The 17471-nt window shown below is 34.9% G+C and overlaps 1 protein-coding gene across 2 annotated transcripts in view; it reads left to right on the forward strand.

Moving 5' to 3' along the window:
- Nucleotides 1–16297, forward strand: part of LOC128222131 (colorectal mutant cancer protein-like) — a 47835-nt gene extending 31538 nt beyond the window's left edge. For both annotated transcript variants that reach the window (XM_052931000.1, XM_052931001.1), the window contains 10 exons: nucleotides 1573–1679; nucleotides 2172–2301; nucleotides 3191–3587; nucleotides 4733–4949; nucleotides 6144–6378; nucleotides 6658–6819; nucleotides 7407–7538; nucleotides 8420–8520; nucleotides 8878–8980; nucleotides 9408–16297. In XM_052931000.1, coding sequence (XP_052786960.1) covers nucleotides 1573–1679; nucleotides 2172–2301; nucleotides 3191–3587; nucleotides 4733–4949; nucleotides 6144–6378; nucleotides 6658–6819; nucleotides 7407–7538; nucleotides 8420–8520; nucleotides 8878–8980; nucleotides 9408–9485 — 1662 coding nt within the window. In that variant the 3' untranslated portion in view covers nucleotides 9486–16297. The remainder of the gene's footprint in view (nucleotides 1–1572; nucleotides 1680–2171; nucleotides 2302–3190; nucleotides 3588–4732; nucleotides 4950–6143; nucleotides 6379–6657; nucleotides 6820–7406; nucleotides 7539–8419; nucleotides 8521–8877; nucleotides 8981–9407) is intronic.
- The last annotated feature ends 1174 nt before the right edge of the window (nucleotides 16298–17471 follow it).

The raw sequence follows: 17471 nt of genomic DNA on the forward strand, positions 1-17471 counted from the left end.
TGTGAAAAATATATCTGGAAATTGTGAAAATATTCAATTTTTCCCAATTGTGAAGTAGCCTAATTTCGGCCCCTAGCAAAGAAGGTGAAAAGGCCCTGGTAACATTTGATCCAAGGATGAATCAGAGTTATGCCCCTTTTATATTAATAAAATAGTGAAGTAAGTAGTTATGATCCAATCTTCATGAAACTTTGTGACATGATGTATCAGTAACAAATGATTCAAGGTTGAATCAACTCAGGTACTCTTGGAGTTATTCTCCTTTTATGTTAAAAAATAGTAGGTTTATTACTTGTGTATGCAAAAAGGGCTATTCCATTTAAACATATAACCCCCGGGGGATATCACTTTTAAATAATCCCCCCCCCCTCCCTTTTGCAAATTTACCCTTGTGGGGTCCAAATTAACGAAAAAAGACACCCACCTATATACTATTTAACGAATTGCCTCCACCCAGGTGGTAATATGTTTTACTGGAATAACCCTAACTTCAGTATTCCAAATCTTGATGAAACAAGTAACTATTAATATTTGCTCCTTTTACAAATTAGTTTATTTGACAACAAAATAGGTTGTAAAGCAGGATTTCCATCATGCCTTTTCCAGGCACTCGACATGTCATAAAAGTTCTGCAATTAGCCATGAAATTGATCTAAATCTGCCTGCTGGAAGGCTGTAAAGACTTTGCCCCCAACTTCATCCATTGAATGAGTGTTAACTGATTAATTAGTGATACTCCATTCATTAAGGATCAAGTTAATTGATTAATTGCATCATTAATTATTTGCAAACTAGGAAAGCAATGTGTTTGAAATTGATGCATTAATTGAGATCAAAGAATGTGCTTTAAATAAGATTGCTGACAGATCATTTAATTAAGTTCACCTAAATTGTTCACCTTTATATATTTACATTCCCCTAGTCAACTTTTTATATTGTTAAACACACAAGGTATTATGACATCATTGTTTATTTCAATATTGCACTCCAATTGGGTAAGCGTGATGTCATTTAACCAATGATATACGACGTTACAAAATCAGCTATTCTTTTAAACAAACGTGTCTTGTCTGTTACACTTCTTTAAAAACAAATACTCAATTGCATAAGATACTGCTAATGTTTAATCACAATGAAGATTTCTTTTAAATATTAAATTTAAGTTGATCACATATTTTCTTGCTTTTATGCTGTATGAACGCAGTAGGGCAGGCTAGCAAATAACCAAGAAGCGCTAGTGTGCTTCATGGAATTTGTTCGCGTGCCGTACTGCGTTCATACAGCATAAACCCAAGAAAAAAGCTATCAATCAGTGAAATTTAAAGAAAATCCTGTATTTTTCAAAAAAAAAAATGAGGAATAATCAAAGTTCCCAAAGACTGGCCATTCATGGAGAGTGCTCACCCCACTCGGCTCGACATTCCTTAAATGAACCCTGGGGGAAACACTGGTTTTGCTCCTGATATAGAAATAGTACAATTTTTTTCATTTCAAAAAGGGAATTTCCGTTGGTATTGAATAAGCTTGAGATAAAAAGAGATGTTTAATCAATGCCATCTGTTTTTTCTATAGGTTACAGACCACCAATCTCGTCTCCAAGGTTACGAAGGACCAGGCAGTCCAGTCGGCAGTAGAACATCCACACCAACCAAACAGCCACTATCTACAAACTTGGAGAGGTATTTTTTTGCTAGTGTTTAAATAAAATTATTTAAGTAAGAAAAAACAGCACAAAGTGCGGTGTTAATTTTTAATGTTCAGGGAAAAATTATTTTGAAAACAAGAAATATAACTGTAAAGGCAAACTAAAAGGAACCTTTTTTGTTGTCATTTGTGATCCACATTTCTTCTGTTATAATAATTAAATGAACTATGTATGTAACATTGCTGTTTTGTGAGATTTGCTAAGCTTGTCTTCTGTACCAAACAGAATATTCATTTTTTTTTTTTTTTTCAAAAGCATATCATTCTGTTTTCTGATTTTTTTTTATATTGCCTTGTTGTTCTTGTCATCAATTTTAACCTTGGCTGTTACTCAAAATCCTTTCTAGATATTTAATCAAAATTTATTACACACGGCTATATGATCATATCATATTCTTCAATTCACATGATGTGAATATGGATGCTAGCCTTTAATGTTAAAATTTCATTTCCTTTCCAATTTGCAGACCTGGTGTCAATATCACTCCCATGAAGGCCTCGGACAATTTCCCAGTGGCTAAAGTGGCCGAGTTGAAGAAGCTGAAGACGTCCAACAGTGAACGATCTATCCTAGGAAGTGAAATGAGTAGTGTTGGGGTAGGTCAATAGGGGACTCGCTCACAGATTATGATGAAATGGAGATGGTTTAACTTACTTTTTATTATCATCACACCAAACATCAACCCAGGCATATACTCATTGGAACAGAATTTTGTTAATCCATTCCTAATGTCACAGTATCGTTCCTATACAGGTGTTGTAAAGGTGTGAAAGAAGATCCGGTAGCTTAGTTGGTCTAGCCCCAGTCTTGCCGCACATTTTATTCTCACTGTAACAAACAGAGCCACATGGGGCCCGTGACTGTACATGTACTCAATATCGTACCAGTGGTTTCGTCGAGGTCCTGTTAATATGGGGAATTTCCAACTAGAAAGGGTATTATGTCACGGGATCGTTACCTGTTTAGGTGTTGAGAAAGTGTGTAAGCGGTCTGGTAGTTCAGTCAGGAGAGCACTCGCCCTGTCAGTGTAAACACTTCAATGTGCTAGTTGAGGTTGTTCGGTTAGCGCAGTGGTATGTGTACTTGCTTCTCACCTAGGCGACCCGGGTTCGATTCCTGACTTGGGCGCATGTGAGTTTGGTTTGTGGTCACCAAGCCTGAAAAGTGGGTTTTCTCCGGGTTCTCCGTTTTCCCCCACAACACAAGACCACACTTGCGTAAAATCTTATCAACAAGAGTGATTAATATAATGTTTTAATAACTTTTTCCACAATCATTGTAAAATAAATATGTTTAAACTATACTAGTTGACTTTGGCAAACACCATTACACTTCATTGGTTGAAGATAAGGTGTACAATTCACTTTACAAAATTACATATTGGCGTACAATACACTTTTAGTAAAACGTTGCCCGTAGCACTGAATGATGACAGTATTAGCAATATAAATAGATTTTTAACCAAATGTTAAATTTTATTTTCAGATGCCGAATACAAAAGTAGCCGAGCACCTTGTTCAAAGTTTATGGAAAGGCTCAAACCTGCAGGAAATCGTTCAAAACGCCACGGAGAAGTCGGGACTTCTCGACGTTGATTCTAGAGTTACAGAATTCGAAATAGAATTAGAGAGACTGCAGTCTCAGATTGACAATTACAAAGCTCAAATGGACGTGTTAAACTTGACTTTAGATGAATCCAAAGCGAATTGTGATAAATTGACAGTGTTGATGGGGAAGTATGAGTCGAACAATACGGCGTTACAAATTGTGTTGAACTATGGTGGTTTGTGTATAGAGACTTACGAGATCATATGTGCGCTGTTGGAGAGTGAATTAGGTGTTGTGTTAGCGAACTGTAGAGCAGCAGGCATTGGATCTTTAGGTAAGGTTTTACCTTTCTAAGGTACGTTCTGTCACTTGTAAGAGGTATATAATCCCATTGCAGGGCTTTTTCTATAGTACCCAAGGGTCCGACTATCGGACCCATTCCCAAAACAAAATATAAGATATTTTTCCCAATCTTCAGAAAAAAATCCCATTTCCAAAAAAACAATTTTTTTTTTTTTTTTTTTAGAAATTCTTTTTACCAGTACCGGTTCATTTGCAACATCCTAATAAATTATGTGATGTGAAGTTTTTTGGTAATTGAACTCAGAAATCATTGATTTTCATCACATTCACAGATATTAAATATTATCTGTCATGATTTATTGCAATAGATATTTACACCCCAAGGATTGATATCACAGCCATTGTGGGTCTTTCTTTTCACTGTAAAATTTCCCAATTTCCGCATTTTCACGATGCAAAATTTCCCAAAATGTCTAGGGTCTTTTTCCCAAAATGGGCAGAAAAAGCCCTGCATTGATATTGAGCTCAACTGTTCGAAGAATATATTCTTAATCTAGATTTTATATAGCAGGTCTTGTTAAATTTGATCATTAAAGGCAAAAGGGGAAGAACTGCAGCCTTTACAATGTAGTTTGATTTATTAAAACCTTAATGCTTCTCAAAGAGAAAGATGAGAAAGATCTTTCTTCCTGCAGTGAGACCAACCGTCAAAACTGGCTTAAAAAAGGATATATTTGGTTCGGGTTATCTGACTATCCCTACAAAATAGGGGCTGACCCCACTGTTCTTATAATCGGTTGGTTAAAAGTTTATTTTATCCATAAATGAGGGGAGAGTTTCTTAGACACGATCCTGAGACAACATGCCATAATTCAAGATGTGCATTGGCGTTTTTTGTCTTAATTAATTGAAACCTAAATATTTCTTAAATCTGAAACCCAGGTGGGGGAGTTTCTCGGATGAGAAAGGGGAGATTACTTCTTTTGTACAGCAAGCCAACTAGTCATGTTACACGGCAAAAAATGTCAGAATTAGTATATTTCTTTTCTTAGAGGAGGAGAGAGTTTATTGGACACAATCCTTGAACTCGCTGTTAGTCTTGATGATCATTGGAATTTGTCAGCTTATTTTGTTTGATTAATTGAAACCTTAACATTTCTTTTTTCTAACATCTAGGAGGGGAGAGTTTCATGGACGATCAAGGGGAGATCACTTCGATTCTTCAGCGAGCCCACCAGTCTAGGCGCGCGGCAGAAAATGTCAGCAAGCATCTGATACATAAGCTTGACCGCTCGTTTAATGTCGGCACTTCGTTTACAACGAGTAGTTCTGGGCGACAATCACCGGGAAACAGATCGTGGGATGATTTAAACAGCTCGGGTAGATTTACTAGGTAAATATGGTTTCTTATAACATCCAACATTTCATTACCTCAAGTAAGTAAAGCATGCTTGTTACTGGATAATCATGTTTTGTCGGACAATAGCTTGAAACTAATGTTACCTTGTGTGAATGTAACCAATGTAAATAAAGAGTATCTTTTCTCCCACCTCAGATAAGTAGATCCATAAATTTGACCCTGCTAGAGATTCTTATCTTGCCCACGGGCAAAGATAAAACAAGTGCCAGTATGGAACTCTTTTTTATTGTCATCACACAATTACCTCCCTTGTTGAAGATCCTCACGCAGGGTGTTCTGTGGAAACTCGGTAAACCTCGTTTCCGCTAAACACCCTACGCTCGGGTTTGGATGAACCTATCTTACACTCTCAGCCATGAAAAATACTTATAATCTTACCTTATCTTAGCTGCAATGTTCCTTCAGCGCTCATTCAATGATCAGTTTGGGATGACAGTCATTGCATGGTTTAAGCAAGGATTTTAAAATGACAGGGTGCTGTATAAGATGGACAGTGCTAAGGGAGAAAAGTTTTGTGAAGAACATTATGAATTTGACAAAAAATGATAGGAATTTTGTTTAACTGAAGTAAGATTTGGTTTCCATGTCGATTATGTGAAGTCTGTATGTACTTAAAATCATATTATAAGTTTTAAGCAAAAAAAAAAAGGGAAATATTTGATTTTATTTAGAATTTAATTCTACGACAGCAGAAGGGTGCATGGCTGCAACACCCTTCAATAAATATTAAGCAAAGATCATGTCCATCAAAATATAACCATTTATAGATATTAATGTATAAACCTAGATTGGATAAGAAACAGAAACAGTACTGTCCGGGAAGGACATTTATTCATACCAAGAGGTGTCGATGTACACATTCACATTTAAAAGGAGAATCTTTACGATTGAGTTTGTGGTCTAGAATAACATGAATTTGGTCCCTTTTACAATAAGAAAGAGCAGGAGCACATATTCAAAGGTGAAACAGTCATCTAAGAAAAATAAAAAAAAATGTCATGCCCCACCCCCATATAAAAAAATTTTAGAGGAAAATTTTGCAAATAATTTATATTGGCTGAAGTGATATTCTCTTTTACAACTGAGTTATAAACCTAGACTGGGTAAGAAACAGCGGAGTACTTGGCCGTTAGTGATATTCTCTTTTACTTGTCGTTTCTTTTTCAGTAACAACAGTTCGTCAGGTTTCTGTGATGCTGAATTCACTAAGACTGACGAACGTCGCCTACGAGATTACATACACCGCCTTAAACATGAACAATCCAAAGTAGAGCACTCCGTACAGGAGCTAGAAAGCATACACTCGTACACTGATGCGCCCCTAGAGAGGCGTGGACACTCTGAGGCCCAGAGGCTTGACCTGGAGAATGCTGTCATCATGCAGGAGCTCATGGCTATGAAGGTATATGTATTTTTGGCTCGCCTGTTGTTTTTTAAAAAATAAAAGAGTTGAGGTATTATAATAGACTTGGGCACTGTTTCATGAAGGTATTTTTGAGTATTTATGCTGAGAAAAAAGATTGCCTCAACCTTTTTATGCTGCATGGATATATGGTAGTATATTTTGAGCTTTTTATTTTTACGCAGAACGTCATATCGGAAATATTAATTTTATTTCACTGATAAATCTCGTTAAAAGCTGGAAAGCATATAATAAACCTGCATATTATATGTTTCACAGGAGGAAAAGGCTGAAATAAAAGCCCAGAACTATCTTCTGGAAAAAGAAAAGCGCTCTCTCGAGTTAAGACTCAACAGCATGGAGTCCCAGGAGCATGCGTATGTTGTTCAAATTGAAACTCTTAAAACGGAGGTGGCTCGGACACGTGATTTGGAGGAGAAGGTTTGTGTTACTATTTATAGATGTTGACATTTAAATGTGACTATATTGAGCAAAATGTTACCTTCCGACGTAGCATATATGACGTAATTTATCACGTGGTATGCACACACTGTTTATAAAGCTGCAGTATCGAATCACAGGAACATGCTTAAACATAGTAGGTCCTTGATACTACAATATATGTATATTTAGATGATGCTATATTGAGATATAGTTTTAAGAGACAAGAGCATGCCCAGTACCAGTTTTCCAGATTGAAACCCTGAAATGACTTGAGTACAAGGGCATTACTATTTTTAGTTTGTTTTTTCTGTTTTTCAAAGGAAAAGGCGAGGGTTTGTTCATAATGTTGTATGAAATGTCCATTTTTCATCCCTTGGTCATCAAAATTTATTTTATTAGTCTGGTAGTTACAGATCAACTTCATTATTACCTTTAACCCCTTTGCAGACTGTTTCATTACATGATAATACATCTTAGCTATTATATTCCATCTATTTATAGTCTGGCAGTTACATACCATCCCATTGGTTCACAATCAGTCATTTAACCATGCAGGCAACCGATCATATTTCTTCTTTTTATAGTCTGGCAGTGACAGGTCCACTCCTCCAGTCTCATTGGTGGACAGTCTGTCACATGACCAAGCAGGCGACCAACCAGAACTGCTGAAGGAACTCACTGATGCATTAAGAAGAGAAAAGAAATTAAAAGCACAGGTTTGTTTGATCTTAAGTTAGTGGTAACACACTTGACTGTCAATCCAGGGGTCGCAGTTTTGATTCCCCGCCACACCACTAAAAGAAATACTTACCATCTTCCAGGAGGGACGTTAAATGGGGCTCCCTTGTGATAGTGCTACACTGGTGCACATTAAAGAACCAGGGTAGCTCTTACCAGGGTTACATTCTGTCTGCTATTTGCACCAAAAAAAAATAAAATGACTAACAATCTTATCGGAGCACTCTCTGAATGGGCAAGGCCCAGGTGCGAGTATAAATAAGCTTACATAATACATTTTAAGTTGTAAGAGTTCAGTTTTAAGAATATGTGCAGCTTTTAAAGACGCGAGTTTTTTTTTTCTTATTTATATTTCTTAGATGGCTGTTTCACTGTTGAATATGTGTTTATGAGCTTTCTTATTACATAAGGGACCATATACATGTGTTTCTTGCTGAACCACGTACACTCTCATAATAATTCTCCTATTTTACATGTGAATGTTTTACATCAGCACAGTAAGGAGGAATAAATGCTGTTCTTTGACAGTACTGGACCGATATGCAAAAACAGACCCTAGTTAAACATTTTAATTTGAGTCAATTATATTTAAGGGGCAGCCTAAAAAAGAGGGGGCAGTTGGGGATGAGAATCTAGCGATTTTATTATTAGTTACATAAAAAGAAAACTTTCAATTTTTTTTTTTTTCAAGCAATTTTGATAGAATTCAGATACTTTCAAAGCCTTGCATTTTGTAAAGTTCTTTTCGAGCATTTTGATATGTTTGTTTAATTGTGTTGCAGTATTTTTATCAAAGATAATTAAAAACTAAACCATATTTTTCTCCACAAGTCTCATGTTATTCTCTTGTTATTTTTAGGTGGCGGAGCTGGTAGGAGCGTTGGAGAAACTGTCCCGGAATTCGGAGGTTCGGCACCAACAGTCAGCAGAGTTTATCAACGACCTGAAACGAGCCAATAGGTGAGAATTGGTGACAATTTAGTTCAAGGATTATTATAAACATTATTCAAACGAAGATTGATTTGACTTTTTCATGCTATACTGATAAAAAAAAAGCACAATTCGGCACCCCTTCTCTTGCTGTTTATCCCAATTCTTGCATCATATTCATGTATACCATAAACAAAAAACACAGTTTTCGCAATCAGAGCCTTCGTTCTCTTTCTGTTTACCCAATTCTTGCATCTTTTGATCCATATTCATATATACCATAAACAAAAACACACAGTTTGTCATTCAGAGCCTTTGTTCTCTTGCTGTTTTCACCAATTCTTGCATTTTTTTTGCTCTATATTCATATGTTTGTTCTCTCTTCAGTGCTTTGATATCAGCGTTTGATAAGGCGAAGAAGAAATACCAGGGGAAACTGAAGAAACTAGAATCACAGATGCAGAGTCTAACTGAGAGATACGAGGCTCAGGTATGAAGTTATTTGTTTTTTCAAGGTCAGGGAAATTTGGGAAATGGGCAAAAGTCCGGGAAAAGACAGGGAAATTCGGAACCTGAGATCGAGGGCCATGGAAACTGTTTGTAAAGTAGCAGAGATGAGGCTAAGGTTGCTGGGTAACACAAGTTCTAGTGCCGAAAGGCTGCTGATAGTTTGGTCTGGGAAAAGTCAGGAAATTTCATTTTCTTTGATTTGTGGGAAGCTTGAAAGAAGCAAGAGCACAGTGGAGCCAATGTAATGCTTGCCTGTTTTTAGGTGTATTTCTTGTTTAGTAAGTTACCTAAACTGAAAAAGAAGCGTGTATGTATCAATATGCTTTGTGTGGTTGTTTCGGCTGTTTTACAAGTTGATAAGTTTATAGTATGTTTAAAATTCCGAACATTTTCCTGTTTGATTTCAGATTCGGATGATGAAACAAAAACTGTCAAGAATAGAGGATGAGACTAAACAGAGAGTCGCCAATGAAACGTCACTTTAGAATGGGGTTAATTTGAATTGTCCAATCAAAAGTTGTGTTACATTTATATTCCATTGTTTGTAGCCAATGAAAAATTGGTTTAGAAAGTGTTCAGTTGGGCTGTCCAATCCAATCTTGTGTTACATTTTATATTCTAGTTTGCAATAAAACATTGCTTTAGAAAAATGATATTTTGGATAGTCCTTTCAAAATTTGTACTACTGTTATATTTAATTGTGTATAGCCAATGAAACATCGCTTTAGAAAGTGTTCAACTGGACTGTCCAATCAAAAGTTGTATTAATGTTCCATGGTTTGTAGCCAATAAAACACGGCTTTAGAAAAATATTATTTGAATTGTCCAATCAAAATTGGTGTAACATTTATATTTCATTGTTTGAAGCCAATGAAACATTGCTTTAAAGAAAATGCAATTTTTGATTATCCAATCAAAAGTTGTGCTACAATTAGTATGTTCCATGTGTTTAGCCAATGAAAAGTTGCTTTTGCAAAGTGTTTATTTGGACTGTCCAATCAAAAGCTGTGTAACATATTTATTTCATGATGCCAATGAAGCTTGGCTTAAGCAAAGTGTGATTTTGAATTGTCCAATCAAAAGTTGTATTATAGTTATATGGTTCAAGACCAATGCAACTTGGCTTTAGAAAAGTGTTTGTTTGGTTCAACCAATCAAAATTTGTGTTGTATTTTATATTTTATGGTCCTTAACCAATGAAAATGGATGACACAAAATTCTTTATCAAAGTTCTTTAAATGATTTGTTTCATTTAAGTGATGTTATTTAACAGTGAAATGACCAATATAAAATTTGGTATACTGCTAAAATAAGAATCATCAGAGGTGTAATATTATTATACAAATTGTGATAACTTTCATGTTGAATTTTGCATAAATGTACATGAAGCTAAGAATGAATGGTACATTTTACCATACTAAAACAGTGTTCTTAATAAGAACCGGCTGCTATCCAAAATGCACTGTTCAAATGGCAATCGGGCTGGTGCGAATTTGGAAAAATAAGTGAATCTTAAGTAGAATAAGGGCTATTCCATTTAAACATATAAACCCCAGGGGGAAGGCACTTAAATTATACCACCACCCTACAGAAGCAAATTTACCCTTTTGGGGTCCAAATAAGCAAAAATAGACACCCACCCATATACTAAGAAAATAATGGAATAGCCCTGAGTTGTAGCCAGTCAGTTACTTTACTATTTGAGAAGGTTCAACCGAAACTTATTGAGAACCCTTTATCATCATTTTTTTATAATTCGTCAATAAACCATTGAAGTATTTATTTACCTCATTAAGTAAAACAAAATACACAATGTCAAGTAATTTACATTGACTATATATGTGTGCAATTTTGAATGTGCCAATGCTGTCTGGGCAGAGGTCAATAATTATTACAGATATTTTGTCAAATTTGCAAGATCTGATTTTACTATCATAATTGTGATAACCACAATGTGTTTGAACCCAAATTCCACTTTTTATGTGGCCTGTGTAGCATGGCAGACAGGGATCGTGTTGTCCAGAGTCATCTGTGTCTGCAATTGATAACAATATTCAACTTTACTCAACTCAGAGTTTGAGCCTAAGAAAAATCACATTGTCCATCCAGGAATTATGGTCCATGAATTGTCAAAATTTGACCAATTACACTTTGTCCATTCTGTATTTTGAGGATCCTTTCTCCAATCTTAACCAAACTTATATTGCTCATGTATTGTTTTATGGGCATAATATCTCCACTAAGCTGGATAAACAGCCAGATCACATTTTAACTTGAGAGTTATTGCCCTTGTTTTGTAACTAAATAACCATATTCACTCGTGACAGCTCTATAACTAGTATTTCTTATACAATCTTTTGAGCAACAGCTAGATCACACTATTGACCACATAGTTATGGCCCTTGAATTGGCAAAAATTTACCAAATTCACTTTGTCTGCTCAATATCTTGAGCAATTCTTATCCAATCTTTACCACACTTGTTAAATACCTCCAACAATAGTTATCAACAAATAGATGCTATTTATTCTGAGTTCAAGTGAAAAAAATAAGTTATTGCTCTATTTTCATTAATCCTACTCAAAATAAATTATAGTTAAAATTAATATTCCATTCCAAAAAGTGGGCAAGGCTACCCAAACAGGCGATATTTTCAGTTTGAAGAATTTTGGTTGCGGTTACATTAAAGTGGATTTTTTTCTAGACTAAATAGGGAATCCAAAGTTCAAAATTGAAAGCTTGAACTTAAAGACTATTTTACAAATGTATAGATTGTTTTATTGCTCTGACATTTGCATCAAAAACAGTGGGAAGTACCTTGAAATGAGTATACAGTCAAACACTGTTGGCTTGAACTCTCAGGTAACAGTAAAAATACAAAGAGCCTCATGGTATTCGAGCCAAGCCAGAATGCTTTCCTCCAGTAGAAAGAGATCGGTCCTTTATACATCCAGTTCCAGCCAACGAGGAAATCGAGCCAAGGGAGTTCAAACCAACAGGGGTTTGACTGTGAATTATTTTGTAAACGATTTTAAAAGGGGTCTAAGCTCCTTTACCGCGATTTCGGCATGAAACCCTGATACACCAACTGATGCCTGGGTATTTTCAGGATTGACAGATATCAGCTGTTAGATCCCCTGATAAATGCTCTCTCCAGTGCCAGTAACTTTTTCCTTTGCCAAAATTGTATTTAATTTCATGTTTCCTCACTTTGTTGTTTTCTTCATTGCAAGTTTTGTAATAAGAATTGTGTGTGAATTTTGAATTGAAATGTTTAAAGTTATAAATTATTTTTGCCAGTATGTTTAACACTTTGCAAAAAGGGTATTTTTTTACTTTTATTTTATTTTTTGCTTCTGATGCATTGATGTATTTTAAGGGGTGAGAATGCTTACCATATTATAGATTTCTTTGGGGGGTTTTGTCTCCTAGGTCAATAAAAAAAACTTTGGATTAGACACCAGATGATACCATTACAAGAAAAATATAAAATAGTAAAAAAATTACATAAAATTGATATCATTGTGAACAATGTATTGAATCTTACTTACTGATGTGTTACATCACTTACGGCACATGCTATCTTTGCAGTTTTTGTATAATTTTCCATTTCGAAATTTACTTGGTTTGTCTACCATTTAAATTCCATTAAATTAAAAAAAGGTGTCAGTTTATTTATCTGTACTAATCATGTGGCTTTCACGTGCTAAATGTACACACTTTAATCAGAGAATACATTAATTTTTAAATGGGTAAACTCTCTAAGACAGCAACAAAATATTATTTTAGTCAGTAAACAGGCGTATTATGGGCATCATACTAGCTTGTATTGACAATTCTAGGCTTGTTTTGAGGAAATACTGTATTTGCCGATTTTGGGACCATCTGGTGTCTATTCCCTTTAAAGGGACTGTACACCAGATTGGCACCAAAAAAAAGTTTTTTCTGTAATGAACCTCAGGACAATTCTTTAATAGAATGTGTTACGCTTTGATATTATAATTGTAAAAAAAGTACTTAAAATGGAGACTGGGTTCGAACACGTGTTGCCAAAATTGCAGTGGAGCGCTGTATCCACTTAGCTACAAAGGATTACTCTAAACGAGTGGTATATTTAAGCTATAAACCTAACTTGGTAATATCATGTGATAACATTGACTAGCCAATCACGCATAAGGAATGAATTCTACTAGGTAGACATACCCAGTAAACATTTAATTGAAAAATATGAAATAACTGCTAAACTTAAATAAATTGTAAACTATGTTGTACTTCAGTTAGTAAGTTTCAATGCATTGTACACATCGATGCCAAGTTTATGTCTGGTGTCTAGTCCCTTTAAGTGCAATCTGAGGCTCTTAAAATAATTCCAACATATATACAATTGCGACCCTTGGTATAAAATTCAGGAATTTTTGCTTTCAACAATTCTCACCCAATTTACTGCTGATTTTGAATTGTTCTGTTGGTGCTAATTTGCCTTTTATGTGATTATTATTTGCAAATGTTATGCTGTCATATATTTTTTTATAATATATTATGCAAAGGATATGCATAGATTATTATGTTCTTTTGTTGTGCTATTTTTTTTAGATGGATTACTTTCTTGTATTCTTGTAAACAGTATTTATACAAGGTTTTGTGAATTTTTTGTTCAAATTAATAGAAGCTCAATTATCATTTTTAGCTCTCCTGGCCAAAGGCTAGGAGAGCTTATGTTGTGGTGCTGTGTCTGTCCTCTTATTAGTTTGTCCGTGGGTACTTAAGCATTTGCTTCTGAATGCAATACAGTCTTCAGATTTGATTCTATCTCAATCAAACTTATACAGTAGTTAAATATTAATGAGAGCTTGGTGTTCCTTTCTTAAACCCATGCATGACCAGATTATTGACCCTGAAATGCTGCAGCCCTAGCTAAGGGAGACAACCTATACAAAGAGTTGCATTAAGTTTTGTGGTGGTTCATTCCCTTTGCCCTTTGTAAAACATATGGTTAACTGATTGCTTTCCTTTGAATGTGGGTTTACCATATTGGCTATTACTAGAATGTACATGATTTGGATAAAAACTACAAAAACAGTCATGCATGTTTTTCGCATTATTATGTTTTCATGTGATCGAGACATCAAAAGTATGGTAGGTTTTTTTTATATTTAGCTCAAACTCTATATTATTTTGTTGGGCTAATATTAAGCTCATCTTATGTGTTAAGGAAAACAGATGAAGTATTGTCATAACCTTTGTGAAGTTGTTGTCTGTGATGGTGATGGCATCGGTTGTAAGTCAAAAACAGCTCTTGATATTTAAATGAAACTTTGTACACATGTTGCCAGAGACAAAACTAACCAACTTAGCAATGATTGTTGAGTTAAAAAACAACAACAGCAGACTGCCTTCGGCATTTGGCATTCACTCCATGGCACTTTTGTTGAGCACAAACTCTGTATCACTACTTCATGCTTGTAAGGGCTGATATTTAGAATTCACTTCTTCTTTATTGATCTGACTGTTAATGGTTTTGTTTCATGAACATAAATAATTGTTAGTATTATGCACCAGTCAATTGTAACCACGGCCCCCCAAGGTCCGGGGATAGCCGGGGAAATGGGCCGTGTTTTTACCTTTCAGGTGGCCCCGCAGTGCCGGGTGAATGCGGTGGTTTTGCTTCGCTTTAAATATAGCAGGGAATGGGCCTTACCTAGGGGGTGCGGGGGGGATTTTACCATCAGTTTGTCGCAGGGCGGGGATTTTTTGCCAGGGTTGGGTGGACCGAAAGTCAAAATCCCCACTATTCCCCGGACCTGGGGGGGCCGTGGTTACAATTGACTGGTGCATTAGTTCAACAGAAACAGAAAGTTTCTCTATTTTATCTCTTTTGATCTGAGTTTTCTTTGGTGATTCTTGTCTTGTTTAATGAACATAAAGAATTGTTTGTATAAGTTAAACCGATACAGTAAGTTTCTTTTTTTATTTCATAATTAATCTGATTGTTCAGGGATCTGGCCTTAATTGATAAACATATATAATTTTTCTTATTAGTCTAACTTGGCAGATTTTAAATCTTGCAACCATCTTGTAGCAATAAAGCGTGAAAATAGATTCACACATGATTGCAATAGTCTACTGATATCATTGGAGATTATGCTTTTAAACTATTCTGAAGTCCCTAAAAATGTATTTAAATATCCTCTAAATCCAATTAAATTTTTGTATCTGCTTGGGGCTTGCATCCCCTATATTGAATTGAATTGAGGTAGATTATTCAGGATGCTATTTTTGCTTTTTGAAATAGTAGCAAGTTTAATAACTTGTATAACATGCCTGTAACTTATTGTGCTAAAGATGATAATTCTTATAAGAAGTAACAAATAAATAAACAAAATTAATGTTTTCACAATGCTTAATTTTGTATGCAATTGTTAAACGAGTGTTAAAAGGGCACACTACAGGTTAACACTTTATAGATTGCAAAAAGAGATATTTAATTTTTTTTATTTTAAGATAAAGAAAATCAGATTAAAAAATATATTATAAATATTTTGGTGTGTTTTTTTAACTGGGGAATATGTTTTTTTTTTCATACATGCCTTATTTCTAAGAGGCTTCCAAGGGGATTTTGGTCTGAATTCCGGGGGATTTTGATATTACACCAGAGGATTTTTACGCGACGAAAATTTGCGCAATATCTGCATTTATAATATAAGAATAAATACAGAAATACATTCAAATTACAATAATTTTTCGACTAAGTCATCATGGTCCTTCATGGAATTTCACACTATTATTAATATTATTGATGCTTTCCACTGTCAACCTTAAGTTTTGTAGAAAGAAAAACAAATAATTCCAGGGGATATGGATCCCCCGATGGGGAACCAGGAGATGGGTCGAAATTCCGGGGGATTCCCCCTCCCCCGCCGGGGGATATGGCATGTATGTGTTTTAATTGTACACAAATCATACGCTTTTTGTTGTGATCATTGAAAATAAATGAGTTAAACATAATAATGCATGTCAATTCAAATAATGATGTTGCATCTAGCAGAACATGAGAGGTAAATTCAAGAAGATTATATCTTCTTCTTTATTTAATATCATTCATTCACACCTTAAAGTGTAAACCTTTATTGTGCCACTTTAAGACGTTTTTTTATGAATGTATTTCTGATCATAGTTGAATATTTAAATGTGCTATTATACTTGTGTTCATTCGCCTTGTATTCATTTCATTTATTGCTGAATATTTTACATGCATTCTACTAGATATTTATACAAATTATTTGCATAAATAATGAATAAAAAATTGTGAATAAATAAGACATTGGCTTTGTTTCTCAGTGTTTCGAAGAACACTACATTTGAACACCGTTAATCCGAAATCGCAGGGACCCAACAGTCAATTTCGGAATAGTGATATTTCGGACTAACTATTTTCAGAAATGACGGCGTTCGCGAACTATAGATGACGTATTATTTGCATAAATAATGAATAAAAACTTGGTTTTGTTTCTCAGGGTTTCGAAGAGCACTGCATGTATTGAAATGAAAAGCTCTTATTTTTAAAGACCTCTGAACTTAAAATAGATAGTATGTTTTAAGAAATGTGTAGGATGTCCGAGTTGAAACTTGTGAATTGATCAGATCATGAGAACGGGAAACCTTAGTACGGCGTTCAAACGTTGACTCAGAATGAGAACGTTTTGACCAAATGGGGGACTTTTGACTAATATACGTTTTGATAAGGGGACGTTATGACTAGAGGACGTTTTGAGACGGGGTCACTTTGACTCAAGGACGTAGTGACATGGGAGCGTTTTGACTGGAACGTTTTGACTAGAGGAAGTTTTTACATTTGGACGTTTTGACATGGGGTTGTTTTGGCATGGGGCGTTTTGACTAGATGACGTTTTGACATGGGTGCATTTTGACAAGAGAACGTTTTTACCTGCAACCCCTTCAGACGAGCCCTACTTTCCCTTCTTTTTAGTTAGGCTCCTACCAATATACCTACCTGTTTGAAAAGATAGTTCGAGAAATGTAAGAAAAGTTAAAATGAAATGCTTATATTAATATTATCTATATTTTGATCTCATTAAAAGCAATTCTGCTGATAATTGTATAGTGTTAGATTGATGCAATGGTTATCCATTGTAAGTGTTCTGATATGACTAAATTGAAGTAAAAAAGGCTGCTTTTGGTACTTTTTGGTTGTTTTTAAATTATGTAAAAACTGTTAATCTGTGAGAGTGCAGCTTAGCATGTATAGCAATATAATAAAGATCAGTATAAAACAGTGAAAACATTGAAGTCAAGCATTCTAGTTAATAAACTTAATGTAAAAAAACATGTAAACAATTTACATAATTATTCAATTACGTCTAGATTAAGATTCCAATAACTGACGAATTCATTAAAAGTAATTGTTATATTATGCATTTTTGAACATGCAAAATAGATCGATTTAGCTATGTT

Source organism: Mya arenaria, chromosome 16 (assembly GCF_026914265.1).
Source record: "Mya arenaria isolate MELC-2E11 chromosome 16, ASM2691426v1".
NCBI classification, from domain to species: Eukaryota; Metazoa; Mollusca; class Bivalvia; order Myida; family Myidae; genus Mya; species Mya arenaria.